The sequence below is a fragment of the Panicum virgatum genome, chromosome 2K (assembly GCF_016808335.1).
Source record: "Panicum virgatum strain AP13 chromosome 2K, P.virgatum_v5, whole genome shotgun sequence".
In the NCBI taxonomy this organism is placed as follows: domain Eukaryota; kingdom Viridiplantae; phylum Streptophyta; class Magnoliopsida; order Poales; family Poaceae; genus Panicum; species Panicum virgatum.
In genome coordinates, this window is record NC_053137.1 from 8,235,959 (window position 1) to 8,254,547 (window position 18,589).

Here is an 18,589-nt window from a genome sequence, read left to right on the forward strand (position 1 = left end):
AATGATCTATGGTTGAATACATTAAGTCACTCACTTATATTTTCTTCAAAAAAATTCCAAGGATATTTGTCACCTCGAACTGTCAAACGAAAAAAAACATTACCAGTAAAAAACTTAAAAGTTAACTATATTTATTCATCATGTGAAAAGTCTGAATTTTTATATTACTTTTAATAAATAATAAAAATATTTTTCTATATGAAGTATAACCTTTTCTCATGAATTCATATTCCACACGAATTCGTCATAGAATAATACGATGGATAAAATATGTACGATGCATTGGTCTGGCATACTATGATAATAACAATTATAATGATACGACTAAATGAACTTTTTGCATAAATTTATTTTAAAGTAAAAACAAATGTTAACATAGAAAATCTATCTACCCGCGCTATTTGCGCGGGCCATCTTGCTAGTCAGAGAAAACAAAATATTTGGCTCATCTCCAAATTGACATGTATCATGCATGCAGGTGCAAGCATCGGATTTGTTGCCCTTGTGGCTATCGTCACTGGCGCATACCTGACCAGGGAAAGGCGAAAGCTACAGCGCATCAAGCGCAATTATTTCCGGCAGCATGGCGTGGCGTTCAAAATCTTGTCGGAAGAAGAGCTACAGCAAGCCACCGACAAGTTCGACGAGAAGCGCATCGTCGGTCACAAAGGCATCCTCAAGGGCGGCGTCGAGGTGGCCATCAAGAAATGCAAGACCATCGGCGAGAAGCAGAAGAAAGAGTTCGGCAGGGAGATGCTGATCCTGTCCCAGATAAACCACCGGAACGTCGTCAAGCTCCTGGGCTGCTGCCTTGAGGTGGAGGTGCCGGCCCTGGTCTACGAGTTCGTCCCCGGCGGCACGCTGCACGAGCTCATCCATGGCAGCCCCGTCCGGCGGCGCATCTCCCTGGAAGCTCGCCTGCAGATCGCCCACGACTCCGCCGAGGCGGAGGCACTCGCCTACCTGTACTCGTCGGCGTCGTTGCCGGTCCTCCACGGCGACGTCAAGTCCTCCAACATCCTCCTCGACGGCGGCACCGCCAAGGTCTCCGACTTCGGCGCCTCCATCCTGGTGCCGTCGGATGCAGGGGCGGATACAAGAGGGCGCCTCCATCCTGGTGCCGTCGGATGCAGGGGCGGATACAAGAGGGGGGCTAGGGGGGCTCAAGCCCCCCTAAGCTCCTCTAATTACACGTAAAACACTGTAGTAAGACCTCCAAATCACCATTAAATTTTCATACAAATCAACATCTCTATTGTTTCATCCCCCTCTTGCCTCCAATCCTGCATCCGCCACTGGTCGGATGAGTCCCAGTTCGTCACGCTCGTGCAGGGGACGTGCGGCTACCTGGACCCGGAGTACATGCAGACATGCCGGCTGACCGATAAGAGCGACGTGTACAGCTTCGGATTCGGAGTCGTCCTCCTAGAGCTGATCACCGGCAAGAAGGCGTTCAACCTGCAAGCCCCTGAACACGAGAAGACTCTTTCTTCGATGTTCTTGGACGCGATGAAGGGGGGAAGGCTTGACGAGATGTTGGATGATCAGGTCAAGGACAGCAATAGTAGCATGGAAATTGTTGAAGAGATCGCGGAGCTGGCACGGCAGTGCTTGGAGATGTGTGGCGAGAAAAGGCCATCCATGGAGGAAGTTGCCGACAAGCTTGGCCGGCTGTGGAAGATGGTGAAGCATCCATGGAAGGATCAGAGTAGTGCCGAAGAGACCAAGAGCTTGCTTGGGCTGCCGTCGTACGAGGTCGATTCGGGGTTCTTCGCAGAACAGGAAATTGCTGCATTGACAAGGAAGCTATCATGAGCCTAGAATTTGGGCTTTAAGTAGTAGCATATTGATATTCTAAAATCTAAACAGGTTATCGTAGTATATTGATCTTCTAAACAGGTTATCATAGTAGTATATATATTATATATTGATCTTCTAATCAGATTCTAATAGTAGGATATTGATCTTCTAAACAGGTTATCATGTATGTGAGCACATTGTATGTATTGATGTATGTTTATTATCCGGTAGCAGATCTGCTTTGCTCTGAAAGTATGATGAGCTTCGTTCTCAGGAAGCCATGCTAAAGGGTCCGTTACAGCCCTAAGAAAAAAAAACCTAAGAAATGGAGCTCATCGATTATACGCTATTTTCAGTTCCGTTTTTAATAGTTTAATGGAAATTTTGATTTATCTTTTCTTTTTCTTTCTACAGCAGAAATTCATTGCTGCAGTTTGGTGACACAAAATAATATCTCATTTATATGCAAATTTAATTTACCATAAGTTTTTAGAAGGCATTACTGTCTTGTCGTCTTCACTTTCCTATGTTGTTCCTGTTGTCAGTAGACATTAAAAAAAATTACCAAGAAATCATTCAGTCTATGTCTATGCTCCCCATTTCAGGCCGAAACTATTTGTGCATCAGGTTGTGTTTGCCATCAGCTGCAAAACTGGGAAACTGAGGAGCTCTACTTGAATTCTCTCCAGGAGGTGGTGATTTGTCAAATGGGAGGATCTGAACGCGAGCTCTAATTTCTGAAACGGCCGTTGAAATGGACGGCAGCGCTCAATGTTCTCAATGACTCGATCCTTCAGTCATTGTCCGCGATCAGATTTGTCAAGAGCTACTGGGACACTCCTTCAAAAAAAAAAAAGGAGCTACTGGGACACCCTAGGCCAGAGACTCGTGCGAACAATGGGTCAAAGGTGATGCAGGATCCGGTAGGCTGACGCAGCTTTAAGGATGGTCTCTAGCTGAGCGAGTATGGCTGTACCATTGACACTTGATGATTTTCATACTGATCGAGCACACAACTGCGTTACATAAGGAGGGATGCTTGTTCCTCTGGCTTCAGGTGAACGTAACTTGAGAGCAGACAACTGCAATACGTGGGGCTATGGATGGGAAAAAAAAAGTGTGCTTGCAGACGATTCCATTGGGTTTCACAAGGTTAACAAAGTATTGCTTTCAACGTTGTACCAACAGTTAGAATGAAACCTGTCATTGTTGTGCCCTACATAATTTACACGATCTCCTCAGTCATATGCCTTCCATGCTTAGTAAACAGATGCAGCTGTGAATCATCCTAGTCTGACCAATATTTTCAGTAGCTCCAAATTTACAAGCATCAAGGTCTACGTGCATAAAGGGGAGGGGAGGGGGGGTGGCAAACCTAACCTAACACTCATGAAAAGTCATGTCCCACTTGCCCCTTCAGCTAATCTAACATTTGACTGAAGAATCGATCATTCCAACGGTTGCTTGGCTGCTTTCTGTCTCTGACGGTTGCTTAATTTGTGTCGCCGAAGTTCCTTCATCGTCGAAGCTTCTCCCAGCTTTCTTTTTCTCATGATCTGGACTGTCCTGATCTATGGAAACCTCTTCGTTATCAGCAAAGTCTTTTCCAGACTTGCTTCTCTCATAAACATGGCTGTCCTCTTCTGTGGAAGCCTCTTCATCATTGTCGGAAGCTTCTCCTGACTTCCTTTTCTTGCGAGCCGGACTGTCCTGATATGTTGAAACATCTTCATTGTTGCCATTAGCATTCCCTGACTTTCTTTTCTTGCGAGCTGGACTGCCCTGATTTATGGGTACTTCTTCATCATCACCAGAAGCAGCCTTGGATTGACTTGTGCACACACCATTCTCAGTGTTGATTTCCTCAATTTCAGATTCTCTTGGTTTACTGGCTAATTGTGGATCCTGGAAAACTGGCCTATTTGAAGAGCCACAATTAGTGGTGCAAATCACTGCATCTAACTGTGTCTTAACAGAAACAGCCACAGCCATTGCATGGTCACTAATCACAGTATCACTGGGTGGGCAATGAACAAGATTTGCCAGTGCCTGGTAATAGCGGAACAGGGCTAACGATGGCGGCGCCAATCCCCTGTCACGGCAGACCTTGGTCGACTTTATTGCATGTTTGCAAAGGTGTCCTTTCCTTGACCAGTTACAATCGCATAACGCAAACTCAGAACCTGGATTCCATACGACATGTGACTTCTCCTTGTTCTTCTGGCTGACCACTCTGGCACAATTGCCTTCAATGGCAACATCAGAATCTGGAATCTGCAATCCCTGGCGCCATGGGTTTAGGCCACTGCTCCACTCACTCCTCCAGTAACGTGAAAAGCAGTCCTTTCCTGAGTATCCATCAAGCCAGTAGTAAGAATGGACCTTTGTACCCAACTTATGAACCAACCAATCTGCACGCCAGTAGACGCTTTCATCTGCCTCATTCAGTAGCCGAAGTTTTAGCAGATGATGGTAGCTCTCGATTGCCGAAGCTACCTCTGCAGTAGCCAACGGAGTAGCCTTTAAGACAGCTGTCCATGCCCCTGGAAGAGATTTAGCTGTCAGCAGTAGCAGATCAAACAACAATCAAGAAACCTCATCGAATAATTGAACACTTTTCTTCTGAACATACAACTCAAAACCATGACAAGACACTAAAACTCAGCTATGGAAAAGCAAAATATGATACAGGAAAAGTATATGAGCTGACCAAGTCTTGGAAACCATAGTGCTCTGAAGTAGTCTAGAAACCCAGGAAAATCAACAAAATCTTGTAGAAAGGCTTCAAATAATTCAACATTACCACCTCCTCTACATATACTGGATATAGCATCTCCAAGAAATTTGGCCATCACTGAACGCTTCTCAATGTCTGAACATTTATTGACCAAATTTTTATGCCAAGCATGCCGGATACGCCACAAACTGATCAGCACCGGGCACTGGAACACTTCCCTGGTCAGCATGTTATATGGTCAGGCAATACAGAACAAGGAAAGAGTAAGCTGAAGTAAAAAACCATTGACTACCTTATTGTGCGAACATCTGCCAAGGGATCATCAATGATAAAGCCACCCAATTGCCATGTAGGATCTTTTGTGTGAGCTCGGTCATAAAGAGCGCCCATCCATTTATATATTTCACCATGTGCGAAATTGGGGGTTATAATCCACGCAACAGGAATTGCATTTCTCTGCTGGTCGAAAACAAGGATGCTGTGTACAGGATACTGCAAAATGGTGAATGGCAATGCTATGATGAAATGAAATCGAGCAAATTTTAAACTACTATTGGAACATATTGACAAAAGAATCGCTGACAAACCTTTAGCTTGTTTGTTCCAAACTTTGAATCAGAAGCCAGTAAACTACGGCTGCCAAACTGAATCATTTGCTGCAGCTGCCAATCCGTCTGAATGCCCAGGACAAAGGTGTCTGTGTCTGAAAAATCTTCATAGAAGAATACACAGTCCTGGTGATTTTCAACCCATATGTCGATACTTATAGCGTCATCATCATCAAGCTCATAATCAGAACGCCGTATTTTCCTTTCCAGTCTCCTAACATATCTGTGAGTAAGAAGATCATCTCTATTTGATGGCCCTCCTTGCTTTTCAACCATTTCAGTATGCCTCTGCATTATGGTCTCCACAGGAATACCAACGTAGAGCAAAGACATAACTTGCAGGCGAAGCTCATCTGAGATGTATGGTGCAAACATTGCCTTTGTCCCTACAGCCATCTTGTCCATAGGACCATGGCATGGCATGCCTTTCTTATCTACATGCTTATTATGGTTATATATCACAAGAGCCACCGATGGTTCAGCAATCAAGCGCTTCACAATAAAATGGCAAGCACATCCTCTCTTTGTATTAGGGCGTCCAGCAGGTGTTTTCCTCTTTTCTGAGAAGGGCCTGCTAGGCCGGACATCACCACCCTTTCTATAATCATCCGGACCAAAAGAACACCAATACCTGCAAGCAATGGTGTCATCAAGTTCAAAATTGTACTCTGAATTTCAACATATGGAACAAGGAATCGTACCAATAAATTCATTTTAACTTTTATGTGGCCAGACAAATAACTAGCCTACAGCCTAGGGTCATGTCCGATGAAAAGCATAGGTAATGCTTTGAAAACTTACAGAATATACTCAAGTATCCCATCAACTTTTGGCTTGCAGTTCATTGTCGGAGGACGCCTCCTCCGTGCTTCCACATGAAATCTTGTTGGGCAATCTTTGTTGTTTGACTCTCCTCTGACAAAGTCATTCACCCTAGAATATGGTATAAGTGCAAGCCTGTCCATAGAGTCCTTCCAGCCTTCCACCATGGACCACATGATATCTGCAGCTGAGAACTCCAATGTGGGTGGGTTCTGAACTGGAAGAGTCAAAATTTCATCCCACCTAGTCATCTGCATTCACAGCAGTCAACTCATCAGTCATCACAAACAAGGAGTGGAAAAAAAAAAAGAAGCAAAATAGCCAATCGATCACAATGCCGCACGTTCTTTTTTGTTATCTCACTCACAAGCGCATAAGAAATGTCATGGACCTTCTGTGCTGTGCAAAGGGATAAGCATAGACTTAAGACTAATAGAGCCATGTCTTCAGTTCGCATACCGGACCTCAGTCGCGCGGCTAGACATAAACCAGGGACTCAATGCATTGTCAATTTTCTTCTCCCATATGGATTAAAAGACTGCATTTTCCCCAAATATGGCAAATCAAGAACCAGTATCCCAACAAGTTTACAAACTCTCCTAAATAGTTCGAGGCAATGCCATTTTTGCAGGATATTCCTGGCTAATAAAAGAGCCATAATGCAGGATCATATAAACAAACAATGTAAATTCACCATGACAGCAACCCAGCCTCACAAACTGCCCCTTCTGCCCTGTGATCCCGCAGCTTGGTTAAATCCTAACCCCTCTCAAACCCACCTGGAACTTCGCCACCCAGGATCGCGCTTTCAATGTAGCGCTAACTCAGGATTGCACTTTCAATTCGCCGAATTCGTATTCTGCCGCGACAGGGGCGGGTCCTGGATTTGGAGCATGCGTATACAAAATTTGAAATGGTAAATTATTTTTTGACAATCTAAATCATAGATTCATAAAATTGATCCTAACTTGCATCACCGTCACCATCACATTGTCAAAAATACACAAGCATTCGCAAATTGCAATCACAAATTACAAATTTACAAAACACCGACAAATTGCTCACCTCAGCAACTCAGTTGCCGACTGTGCTGAGCCCGGAGCAGAGAAGGGAGAGCGGGCGAAGGCGCAGAAGGGAGAGGGATGGAATCGATGCCGTAGGCCGCCGTGCCCGCCGGCCGCGGAGCCCCGTCGGCGCTGGCGCTCGGCCGCCGCCGCCCGCCGCGGAGCCCCCCCGGCGGCACCGCTCTGCGCAGCTGCGGGCGCAGGCGTGGCACCGTAGCGCGCCTTTGGGCTTCCCTCTGCCGCCCCGCAAGGTCCGCCGCCAGTGGCCGGCCACCTAGGGTTCGGAACCTCGGAACGAGGAGCGGCGAAGGGGAGGGAGGGAGTCGGGCGTCGGGGAGAGTCGGAGTCTCGGAGACGGAGAGTGGGGAGCGGAGCGCGTGCTGGGCTTGGAGGCTTCTTCTCAGTGCCGAAATTGGGCCCTGGCCTTGTATGGGCCGCCGGTTACGGGCTCGTTCGGTTGTTTTAGATTTGACCCGGGCCGGGATACGAAGAACGAGAGATTTATAATAGAACAACAACAGACCGGGGACTGTGATGCAATCCATCGCAGCGAGGTCCGCAGAGGGAGAGTGCCCGTTTTTTCCCCCTTGCTACAGGCGCGAGAGAGGAGAAAACAGGCTACTCGAGCTTTCTCGGTGGCGATTGCGTCGATCCCCTCGTCTCCTTGGACTCCGGTGGCTCGCCGGGGACGGGAGATGGGTGGATCTACCCCTCGCCGTGCGAGCTTGTATAGGGTAGCTAGGTTTAGGATCTAGTTTCTCCTAGGGTTGTGTCCCATCTTCATGGCGGCGATGATTTTGGTGCTGCTGGCGGCGGCGGTGCTGCTGCGGCGGCCAGTAATCCTCCTCGAGGCCTCCTCCGAAGCCGACGGCATCCATGGCAGCGTGCGGGTAGAGGGATCTGCGAGGTCAGTTCTTCCTCTACTTGATGCGAGGTGGGGGATGACTTCTTCCCCGTTGTTGGGGTTGGATTCCGGCTCGTCGGTTTCCATGCCGGCGAGGGTGGATGCCTCTGCTGGGTTGCTTGCTCTCAGATCCAGAGCTGGCAACCGTGGCTCTTGCTCTCCTCTGTTTCCGACGGACGACGGCCGGCGAGCCCGTGGAGGAGGAGTTCCTTCCGAGGAGCGCTTGTACAGGAGTCCGGCCTTGGTTCTTCGTCGTCTCTGGTGGGCGGCGGAGGTAAGAGGCTTTTGTTTCAAGGCCGCAGAGCTGGCTAGGGGATGGATGGATGTTTGGTGGCTGGACCAGGCTCGGTCTTCCTTCGACGATGGCGGTCGTCGACGGCAAGCAGAAGTCCAGGAGCTGAGGAGCTTGGGGCGCGGCCCCGGTCGATGTGCGATTGCCGATGGCTCCATCCCGTCCTTTGGGACGGGTGTCCACTGCGACTCACCTCAAAGCCGGCAGGCGATGGAGTTCCTTCAGCTCATGGGGTTGCTCGGCGTGCTCCTCGACGGCGGCGGCCGGCGGCGGAGTTCTCGAGCAGCATCGTTTTCTCAAGGACCTAGGGACTTGGTTGTAATTTTTCTTTACCTCAGGGTCCTTTGTGATGTTTGGGTGACACAGCTGTCTCTGTATCCTTCCAGTGTGTTCCTGTATCTGTACGCGTATGTGTATGTTTTCCTTACCTAGAAATGCAGGAATATTTATCAAAACAAAAACAACAGACCGGGATTTATTCTGGGTCGAAAACTAATTGCAACATTTAAAGATCAGGAATCAAATCATGAGTCGGGGGGTGTGGTACCAATTCTGATTTCTTGTTGTAGCTATTGTAAATTTATTTTGTTGCAATTAGTTCTCGACCCAGAATAAATTCCAATCTCATGTTACCATCTATCATGAATCTCTTGCTCTACATGTCATTCTTGGCTGAGATCGAATCCAAAACAACCGAACAAGCCCTAAAGAGGGAAAGGCGGGGGCTCCTATACGTCGTGCGGAAGATGATTAAGTAACTTATCTATAAAATCCATTAAAGTCCAATTACTGAAAAAATATTGAACCAACATTTCAAAAATGATGATTCAACAATTGAAAAATGTTGAATCAATATTTCGAAAATATTGAATCAATATTCAAAAAATGTTGAACCAACATTTTTTTCCTCATCTTCTCTTGATCCAGCGGCTGGTGGCGGGCAACGACAGAGTTGGCAGCGGCGGCGGCGCGCGGCAGGGCGCGCAGCGGCGGCAGCGCGCACGCGAGCAGACAGGGCAGCGCGGGCGCGGGCTGCGAAGCGTCGGCGCGCTGTAACAATCTGGCCTAGGAAAATAGCTAAGATCCACTCTACATCTACATATTGAGTGGACCACACTTACTAATTAGCTCTCTTGCGTTTTCGTCCTCGCTTCACATAAAAGGTTGCAATAGGAGTTAACTAGCTTCCTCAGGCCACCTATTTAAGCCGGTCTAGCTCCTCTTGCCTAACCAATATGAGACTAAAGTTGCTCTCTCTAGCACCTTGCACACACACATGTGCACAAGGCCTATTTTGCCCCAACAGGCCTTTGGGCTGGGCTGTTACAACACACCCACCCTAAGGACTCGACGTCCTCATCGAGCTATCGAACCAGCTTACCCGAATAGGACACAGGTTCAGGATCGACTTTCTTGGCCACGTCCGTACATCCAGTGCCGGCGCATGTGCCATACCGTGACCCCTACGGGTCCACGCGTCATGCGCACCATGCCCGCGCATCTGACCCGTACGCGCCCGTGACACAACGAAAGTTGGCTCTGATTACCAAATGTAACAGCCTGGCCTAGGAAAACAGCTAAGATTCACTCTACATATTGAGTGGACCACACTTACTAATTAGCTCTCTTGCGCTTTCATTTTCGCTTCACGCAAAAGGTTGCAACAAGATTTAACTAGCTTCCTCAGGCCTCCTATTTAAGTTGGTCTAGCTCCTCTTGCCTAACCAATATGAGACTAAAGTTGTTCTCTCTAGCACCTTGCACACATACATGTGCACAAGGCCTATTTTGCCCCAACAGGTCTTTGGACTGAGCTGTTACAACACACCCACCCTAAGGACTCGACGTCCTCGTCGAGCTATCGAACCAGCTTACCCGAATAGGACACAGGTTCAGGATCGACTTTCCTGGCCACGTCCATACATCCAGTACCAGCGCATGTGCCATACCGTGACCACTACGGGTCCACGCGTCATGCGCACCATGCCCGCGCATCTGACCCGTACGCACCCGTGACACAGTGAAAGTTGGCTCTGATTACCAAATGTAACAACCTGGCTTAGAAAAACAGCTAAGATTCACTCTACATATTGAGTGGATCACACTTACTAATTAACTCTCTTGCGCTTTCGTCCTCGCTTTACGCAAAAGGTTGCAACAGGAGTTAACTAGCTTCCTCAGGCCACCTATTTAAGCTGGCCTAGCTCCTCTTGCCTAACCAATATGGGACTAAAGTTGCTCTCTCTAGCACCTTGCACACACACATGTGCACAAGGCCTATTTTGGCCCAACAGGCCTTTGGGCTAGGCTGTTACAACATATGTGACACCCCGGCCCAGGACTTAATACGATTAATAGGATACTCATACCAACAAGTTGCAACTTCTTTTTCGGAAGCAGATCTCCAAAGAACTCCAAGGTTAAGCGTGCTTGGCCCGGAGAAATTTGAGAATGGGTGACCGACCGGGAAGTTCCTCCCGGGTGCGCACGAGTGAGGACAAAGTGTGCAGAAAAGACTGGTATTGGTCTGTGAGGGCAGTCTATGTCCTATAAAGCAGCCAGATGTAAGCGGGCTCGGCTTCGGGGAGGTGGCAGTCTCTGTGCCACGTCCGTGCGTCTAGTGCCAACGGCGCATCCCAGATGCCCGCGCACTGACCCGCCACGCGCTCGTGCACATGCCAGTGGCATCTGCGCCCCCACGCGCCCGTGCTCATGCCTCCGCACTTACGCCCGCCGGAGCACCGTCGCCGCTGCCCTTGCTTCAAGCCGGCGAGCCCCCTCCCGGCCTCCCCAACTCCGTCCGAGCATACCCCGGGGTAGCCCTCGACCTCCTCTATCTTCTTCCCCATCGGGCCCTCGCCGCCAGCGACCACAGGGGCCGGATTTCGGCCATTCACCGGCTCCCCTGCTCCAAGTCCGGCCAGGGGCTGGATTGCAAGCCCTCAAATCTTCCCAAGGGCCTCTGTGCAAAGTCTCGTTTTCTTTTCTTTTTGTTTCCAAAAATAGTAAACTTGTAAATTTGGTTATAAATCATAGAAAAATCAGAAAAATGCAAACTCAACTATTGTGGAATCTTTGCAAATAGATCTACAACTTTTGTTACATGCACTTTTTCATTTGCTCAATAGTTTTTGCTTTATTTAAAATACAAAGAATAGGTAGCTTTTATTTGTATCTCAAGTTCTATGCATGTTCTAGAAGCCATCTTTGGCCAGTGAGTTAGACACTAGAAGTATAGCTTTGTGTAAGAGTTTCATAGTCAGTTATCATGCCTAGCTATAAGTTTATTTAGGTCTTGCTTTATGCCTAGGTTAAATAGATTTATTTATTCAAGTTGTTATGCTATGTTTCTTCAGCTGCAAATTCTACAGTATATCTATACCATGGTATAGTTGCAGTAGAAAATTTTTGGAACTTTTTAGTTAAGTGTAACTGGCCCAACAAATTAATAGCATGAGTAAATGTGCTAATTCAAAAAACATAGTTCCTGCAGATATAAAATTCTAATAATTTTTCTATTGGTTAACCTTGAGTATAAAACCATGCTGGTAAAAGATGAGGCTCTGGAACTTTATATAACTGTCTGTGGAATTTAGTTTTGATTCATGCAGCTATATATTGTGCTATTTTCCATGCCTTGTGTACTGCTTAGTTTAATCTGAATTTTTTTTCAGTAGCTTTAAAATGGTATCGTAGACACTCAGTGAAAATTTCACAACTATTACTTGCATAGTTTGCTCTGTACAAATTAATCATGCTTCTAGCAGTGGCTATGTAAAATGTTTTTCCTATTTATTCTGCTGCATGAAAGTAGCCGAAATTTTTACAGTAATATGATGATTAAGTTTTGCATCCTGTGTAAAAAATTTCATGACCAGAGGATGTGTGTAACTTTGAATTTTGATTTATTCTTGTTTAACTAGTGTGAGTAAAAGTACTTGAGTTGCATGAATGAATAAAAGTTTTGAAGCTCAACCCTAGTGTCCTTTAGGAACTAAATCATTTAGATAATACTCGATAAACGATTGCCCAATGTTTTATATATGAGATGCTTAACAACTGAACTTGAGTTGTTGGATTACAACTCTATAGTGAATCAAATTAAGTTTGTTACCATCACCACAACTTATGCATGTGCATTTCATATAGAATCGACGACTCTCGCTGACAGAATGTACGAGCTGGTGCCGGAGTCCAAGAGTGAGCAGCGTGAAGCTCAAGTGAATCTAACTGAAGCCACTGAAGACCCGAACCAAGTTTTGGAAGAGCCCAAGACTAGCTACGCTCAGGAAGGCAAGCCCCGAAACATGACCTATTACTTTCAACCTTATGCCACTTATTGTTTCTATATACTTATGCATTTAAATTTATAGGAGTTGACTGAAACCTTAGTTGCATGATCCTAGGTACCTATGTTTGGACACTAGTATGTGTAGGTCGCTAGATAGCTATGCTACTGATTCGGTAGAAGTCGAGTGATTTCATGTCACTCGCGAGCTTATAGGAGTTGAATATCTACTGCATACTGCAATCATAAGGTCCATGGCGGGGCTATGGTAATTGTTGATGCCCCGTCTATTTAGTGAAAAATGTTAAGGCCGTAGTGTGTGGTAGTAGCGGTTAAGCGTTTGAACATACTAACCACATGCCGAGAAATATGGTAATCGGTAAGGTTAAGTACCTGATGGAACCTGCCGTGGAACATACTCCCCACTGATTGGTCTTTATTCACGCACGGGTGCAGGGCACCCCAGGGCGGTGGGCCTGTTCCATGCCCGGGGAAAAAGGGGAAAAGTCACGTGGGTAACTTCATTCCCCCATGTGTGTGTTTAGGTCTGCCTGGCCAGGTTAACAAATTCGATTTGAATCATCCGTTTCTCGCGGTTATTGAGATTGCTTAACCCTTTTGCCATATAGAGTAAGAAGTGGAACAATGATGATGATGAATATGGTTGAATGATGAAAAATAATTGTTTTTTACCATGTATGCTATTGGATAGATACTCATTTAGAATGGTTAGATGAACTAGAATTTTTAAGCTAAAATCTGAAATTAAGGATTTACTCTTAGTTGCTTCTCGGCGAAACAAATCCCTCCAGCAAAAGCCTTGCATGTCTAGGTAGTGGGCTAAGTATACCCATAGTCGGGTAAGCCTTGCTGAGTATTAGTGTACTCAGCCTTGCTTGTGGCTCAACTTTATTTTCAGGTGATACGTTTGAAGATCAGATAGCTAGCTTGATTTGGCCATGTACTTGGTCGGTGGAGTGGGATCCGACTCCAGCCAACGATGACAATGCCGAGTGATGTTATGTACGGGCTTCATCATGACATCTAGTATCGTCGTTTAGAACTTGCTTTATTTCCGCTGCAGTTGAACTCTGAATTACTTTCAATTTGAATTTCAAGTACCTTTTTGAGATTTCAAACTTGGTTTGTAATATTTAAGTTAAGACTCTGTGATGTAAGAATTTGTGAAATGTTGTACTCTCTGGACTCACCTTCGTGTGAGTTGCATGTAAAGCTTTGGGTTTCAATCGCAGCTCATGTGGTTTCATCGGGACTTTACCCGACTGGACTGTCGGATTACTCCGTTTGAAGTGCGTGTTAGCCGGAATTACCTTTAGAGTGATGGTTAGCGCACTTGAGCCGGATTAATTCAGGCGGTTCTGCCACACGCGCGGCGAAGTAGGCGAGGCGGGCGGGGCGGGTGGCCAGCGGCGGCGGCAAGGTAGGGGGAGAGAGGAAGGGAAAGGAGGAAGCTAGAATTTGGATATATCCAAGGGCTGAGATTGTTTGCACGAATTTTAAACATTGGAAGTGGGGAGAAAAAATTTTGGAAGATGTATAAAATTGGTGGAGGAAGACGGCCTAGTATGTTTGTTTGGGCCGGAAGGGGATGGTAAAGTGGGGGCAATTTTAGCCTAGGCGCACGCTCCTACACTTTTAGGCCTGCTAAGTAAGCCCATAGTGCAATGGACCAAAGTCGCAGCCCACCCAATCTACAGCCCACAAACGCCTTTGCGGGCCCAAAAATGGTCTCCGGGAGGTCTCGCGCCTGGTTTTAGGCCTGTTCAGTTGCTCTAATAAGAGCTGGCTGGGCTGGGAACGGAACGGCTGGCCGTTCGGCAGTTAGTCGGCGGCGTTAGATGGACTGATTAATAAATGCGGGGTGTGGTTTGTTTCGGCCTTCCTCCCATATTACGCCCACTCGCGCTGCGTACACAGATCGCTGTCATGTCTCACTGACATCAGGGGTCTGCCGGCCGCGCGCCACTCCCAGGACGCCACGTGTGCGCGGGGTGGGGCGGTCCGTGTGCGCGTAGAGTCTCGAGGCGCTGCCAGGTCTTCCATGCTACGCGGGCACGCGGCAGCCAGCCGAACGGTGCCCAGACCCTGCGCACCAACCTCCGTTCCTACCAGCCAACCCAGCGGATTTAGTGCATCCGAACAGGAAGTTCAGGGTGGAAACGAATCCGGTTTTCGACTTCAGAGAGGAAACGTGAACTCACCCTAAAGTTCAGCGCAAAAATAAAGGGGTATTTCCTGTGTGTGGCTGGACTTTTATCAAATCTCGGTTTTCTTTTTGCACGAAATATTCACCTCTGATGCCTATGATTTCCATAGTAGTAGTAAAAGGGATGACATATCTATTTGATAATGAATATAAAAAATAATAAATAAATAGGACACCATAAGGCGTCATTCAAATTGAAGTGAATAATGGTGTGCTGAGAAAATGGTGAGTCACTCTAAGGTCTCTAACGGAACTATCTTCGCTTCCTCTGAAGAAGAAATAAATCTTCTTTTTTCTTCAGCGCGAAAGAAATATATCTTGTAACAAGGGACTATCATGTCTTGAACTTGAACGTACTCGCCATTTTCGCAGCATTAAGGAAAGAGTCAAATGACCCTTTCCGAGGGTAGAGGCTGGGTTCAGTGGCGGAGCTTGATCGAACAATGAGGGAGGCCACTCTTCTGCTATAGTAATGAATAGTATCAAAATCACTGTTCATCTAGTGTAAAATTTGCAAATACAGGGGGGCCATGGCCCCCTTTGGCCCTAATGAAGCTCCGCCTATGGCTGGGTTAGCCCCAGGCAGTGGCGGGCTCAGGATTTAGGAGGTTGGTATTCGAAATTTCAAGTAGCGTAAAAAAATTGACAGCTCAAAGTACATATTAGTAGTGCATAATTGAGTACTGATTGTACAAATTGCTTATAATTTGACATTATTCATCATATAAAGTCAGGGAGAAGAGGCTCCAGTGGGCTGTGTGGGGGGGGGGGGGGGGGTTAGGGCCATTAGTGGGCTGTGGGGAGCAGGTTTAGACCCATTATTAGTGGGCTGTTTTGGGGGGCTGTTTGTCCCATTTTAAGAAAAAATGTGGTCTGAATGTTATTTTCTCAATTTTTTCAATACATATATATATGTATATGATTATATATACTTGATTTTTTTAAATAATTGATATTCAATGAATACCATTGAATATCGGGTGGGCCCGCCCCTGCCCCAGGTTCTTTGGAACGTTATGACTCTTTACTCCCCGAGAGCAACAAATTGAGTGATTTATTTTTCTCTTGTGTGGCAAAAAAAAAAGAGAGTCACCCAACTTGTCCTTCCGCTGTCAAAAACTCGCCCACAATGATCGTAGCATTGCACACGGTCAAATTGGAGGCTTGGTCCGGGTTTATCTTGTCCTTCCTCAGTTCCTCTGTCCAAATTGGAGGCATGTATGGAGGCTTGGTCAGTACTCAGTAGAAGATGTGGCGGGCGGCCGTGGCGTGCCGAGTCACCTGCACGAGAGAAGTACTCAGCGGCAAGTGAGCAACCCTCGTCGTGTGCCCGGAACTTGAACTCTCGTCTTCTTCAGTTCCCCCTCCCTTGCTTAGTCGCTTAACATGGCTGGCCGGCACGCGCAGACCAAGCGCCGGTGATAATTAGTAAGCAGCAGCAGCAGCCGCGCTGATGTCGACTCATCTCCCGCTCCAAAGTTGAAGAGTTTGTAATGGCAGGAATTCAAAAAAATCCTAATATTTTCAGTCAAGAGCATGCCGGAAAAGTACACAGGATGTAATGCAAGGAAAATAAAACTACATAAGTTTCTGTCCCTGAGTCCCTCGCTATATTCTAGTAGCCTAATTCATATGTAATTGTCCCTCAAAAAAAATTCGTATGTAATTGTTTTCTTCTCATTGCTTTGATGCTCTTACTACTTTTCTAGTATTCATAGTTCATATTTTTTTGCTTCGTGATTAGTTTTGATCCCCTGTCGAATCTTGAGACATTCCAAGCCTGCAATACCTTGCTTTTTGCGATGAAATTATTGATACATGAGATTTCTGTAGTTTTACTTTTTGCAATGAAATTATTGATACATGATTTGTAAATAAGTTTGGTCAAAGTTTGCCAAGTTTGATTTAGGACAAAACTAATATGACATGTAAATAAAAACAGAGAGAGTACCATGCCTTAGTCTTCAGGTTTGTTTGTGTCAAATTACCCAAAGTGCAACTGACGAAGAAAAGATAACAAATGCATCTCATCACAGCAATAGATGTTTCTGATTTGCAGTCATCCAGAATTCCAGACAAGAGCTGATTTCCCACAAGAAGTTACAGATCCTGGTTGAAAAGAAAAAAAGGCCCTTGGAACAACTTTGGTTCTTCATAAACTCTGTTCTTGTGTTGTCTGAATCTTTAGAGCAGGTAGTTTCCAAGAATTCTTCAGACTCATTTTGCAGATGTCTCTCCATCAGTTGCAGCAATCTGAATCCCAGACTAGACTGACAGCAGCTATGTTATTTGAAAGACTGAAACTCTGCTCTGTGTCATGTAAAATTTTGAAAAATACTAAATAAGGCTCAGATGAATAAGGCTCAGATGAATTACATGACATACTATTGAATATTCAAAGAGAACCTCCAAAAGAGGGAATATAGAAGAAGAAATGTAATTGCCATACTAGACTCAGATGAAGAATGCATGAAAGCCAAGAGCCTTACTGCAAGGAAAAGAATATGTACAGTAGAAGATTCAGACGAAGAAAAAGAGCAAGCTAACCATGAGGAGGTATTGAAACAAACATATATTCTGCATTTACCTCATTTATAAATATGTTTCTGTACCTCTAAAATAATTCCTAATTTTACAAAATATATATTGGCAATGTTCAGATCATATATACTTCATATATGTTAGCTGATACTACAATGTTATGTTAAATTTTTGTAGAAAGAGGACCCAGGTGAGTTTGATAACATGTAATTCAGGGGAAAAAACTAGCCACACGGCTTGCACCAGGACATCGCAGTGGCCGTGGGGCTAATGGCTTCCACTTCGCTCGCCGGCATCAGCGTCCTCACCGGCACTAATCCATGCGATGTCCACGCCCACGGCGGCGAGGCAGTAGCAACCGCAGCGCCGCCTTGCCGGGCTCGCGTCGCGGAGCGCCTGGCATGCCACGGCGGCGATGCTTTCGAGCTGGGAGGCGCGTGTGTCGGCGCTGCACCTGGAGCCGCAGCTGCTGGTACGGGTGGGGAGGCTCTCGAGCCGTCTCCATGGCTGCCCTCGCCGCCTCGAAGCTGGCCGGCAGGCGGCGCTGGCCTCCCCTCGCCACGGCGGCACGGCCAGGGGCGGACGGTGTCTCGCCCACCGACCAGGGGTGGACGGTATTCATTTACCGTCCACCCCGGGTCTGTAAGCCGTTCAATCTCCAATCAACGGCTGAGATTAAGCAAGGGAGGCCGAGTAAAGGCGGGACGTTGACTGGACCGAGTGCTTAGGCGCCCTCTCGTCGTCCCGCCGCGCGCACGCGCTGCTTCGCCAGCGTCTCCATCCGCCGCCGTCCGCCGCCGGCGAGCTCCGGAGGGCCGAGCGAGGTTTGCATGAACGCGCACGCTCGATTACCAATTAATTAGCTCTCAAGCAGCTTCGCTCCGGCCGCCCTCCGGCTTAACGTCGGCAGGTCTACGGACAGGAGCTCATCAATGAAGCTGTAACTCGGGAAACCAAACCATGGCGGCGCGTGTCCGTGTCCTTGTCTCCTTGATGGGCACGAATTTAATCTTCGGGTGTTTCGTCGTCACGCATGCATCTCTACCGCGATGCCGATGGCCACTTGCTCTGAAGTCTGAACAAAGCCATGGAACGGAGGCATCGAAGTCTGAACATATACAGGCATCTCTCACACCCTGACTCGAACTCAACTGTGCTTGTTTGCTGTCTGCAAACGCACGTCATTCAGCGTTTTCTGGTTCCGTCAGGCCCTGATTGTGCTCCTGCAAATTCTTATCTTCTTTGAATTAGATGGGCACTGGCTCTTCTACTTCTACTTTGCGCATGTTGCTGCAAAAGTTCAGTG

General features: G+C 46.8%; 2 protein-coding genes and 1 pseudogene across 3 annotated transcripts; 2 read left to right on the plus strand and 1 right to left on the minus strand.

Annotated features, from left to right (window-relative positions):
- Window positions 1-468: 468 nt before the first annotated feature.
- LOC120695880 (wall-associated receptor kinase 3-like) lies at window positions 469-2,023 on the plus strand. Its single transcript, XM_039979093.1, has one exon. The coding sequence runs from the start codon at window positions 469-471 to the stop codon at window positions 1,195-1,197; it is 729 nt and encodes a 242-aa protein (XP_039835027.1). The 3' UTR covers window positions 1,198-2,023.
- Window positions 1,237-2,023, plus strand: LOC120695025 (annotated as a pseudogene).
- Window positions 2,024-2,943: 920 nt separating this feature from the next.
- LOC120664814 lies at window positions 2,944-7,388 on the minus strand. 2 transcript variants are annotated; one of them, XM_039944175.1, is made up of 7 exons: window positions 7,033-7,388; window positions 6,747-6,847; window positions 5,947-6,218; window positions 5,125-5,776; window positions 4,830-5,029; window positions 4,511-4,755; window positions 2,944-4,343 (listed from the first exon to the last, which is right to left on the minus strand). In XM_039944175.1, the coding sequence occupies exons 3-7, from the start codon at window positions 6,216-6,218 to the stop codon at window positions 3,226-3,228; spliced, it is 2,487 nt and encodes an 828-aa protein (XP_039800109.1). In that variant the 5' UTR covers window positions 6,747-6,847; window positions 7,033-7,388; the 3' UTR covers window positions 2,944-3,225. The 2 variants fall into 2 exon arrangements, with proteins under 2 accessions (XP_039800109.1, XP_039800101.1); XM_039944167.1 differs by lacking the exon at window positions 6,747-6,847 and having other exon boundaries at window positions 7,033-7,387.
- Between the last annotated feature and the right edge of the window lie 11,201 nt (window positions 7,389-18,589).

What these genes read in the sequence shown, in the direction of transcription:
- LOC120695880 (XM_039979093.1), top strand. Translation starts at nt 469, where the DNA reads ATGCATGCAGGTGCAAGCATCGGATTTGTTGCCCTTGTGGCTATCGTC.
- LOC120664814 (XM_039944175.1), bottom strand. Translation starts at nt 6,218, where the DNA reads ATGACTAGGTGGGATGAAATTTTGACTCTTCCAGTTCAGAACCCACCC. An exon ending in GGGATACTTGAGTATATTCT is followed by an intron (nt 5,777 to 5,946) that starts GTAAGTTTTCAA and finishes CATTGCTTGCAG; the next exon opens with GTATTGGTGTTCTTTTGGTC. An exon ending in TTGGAACAAACAAGCTAAAG is followed by an intron (nt 5,030 to 5,124) that starts GTTTGTCAGCGA and finishes ACCATTTTGCAG; the next exon opens with TATCCTGTACACAGCATCCT.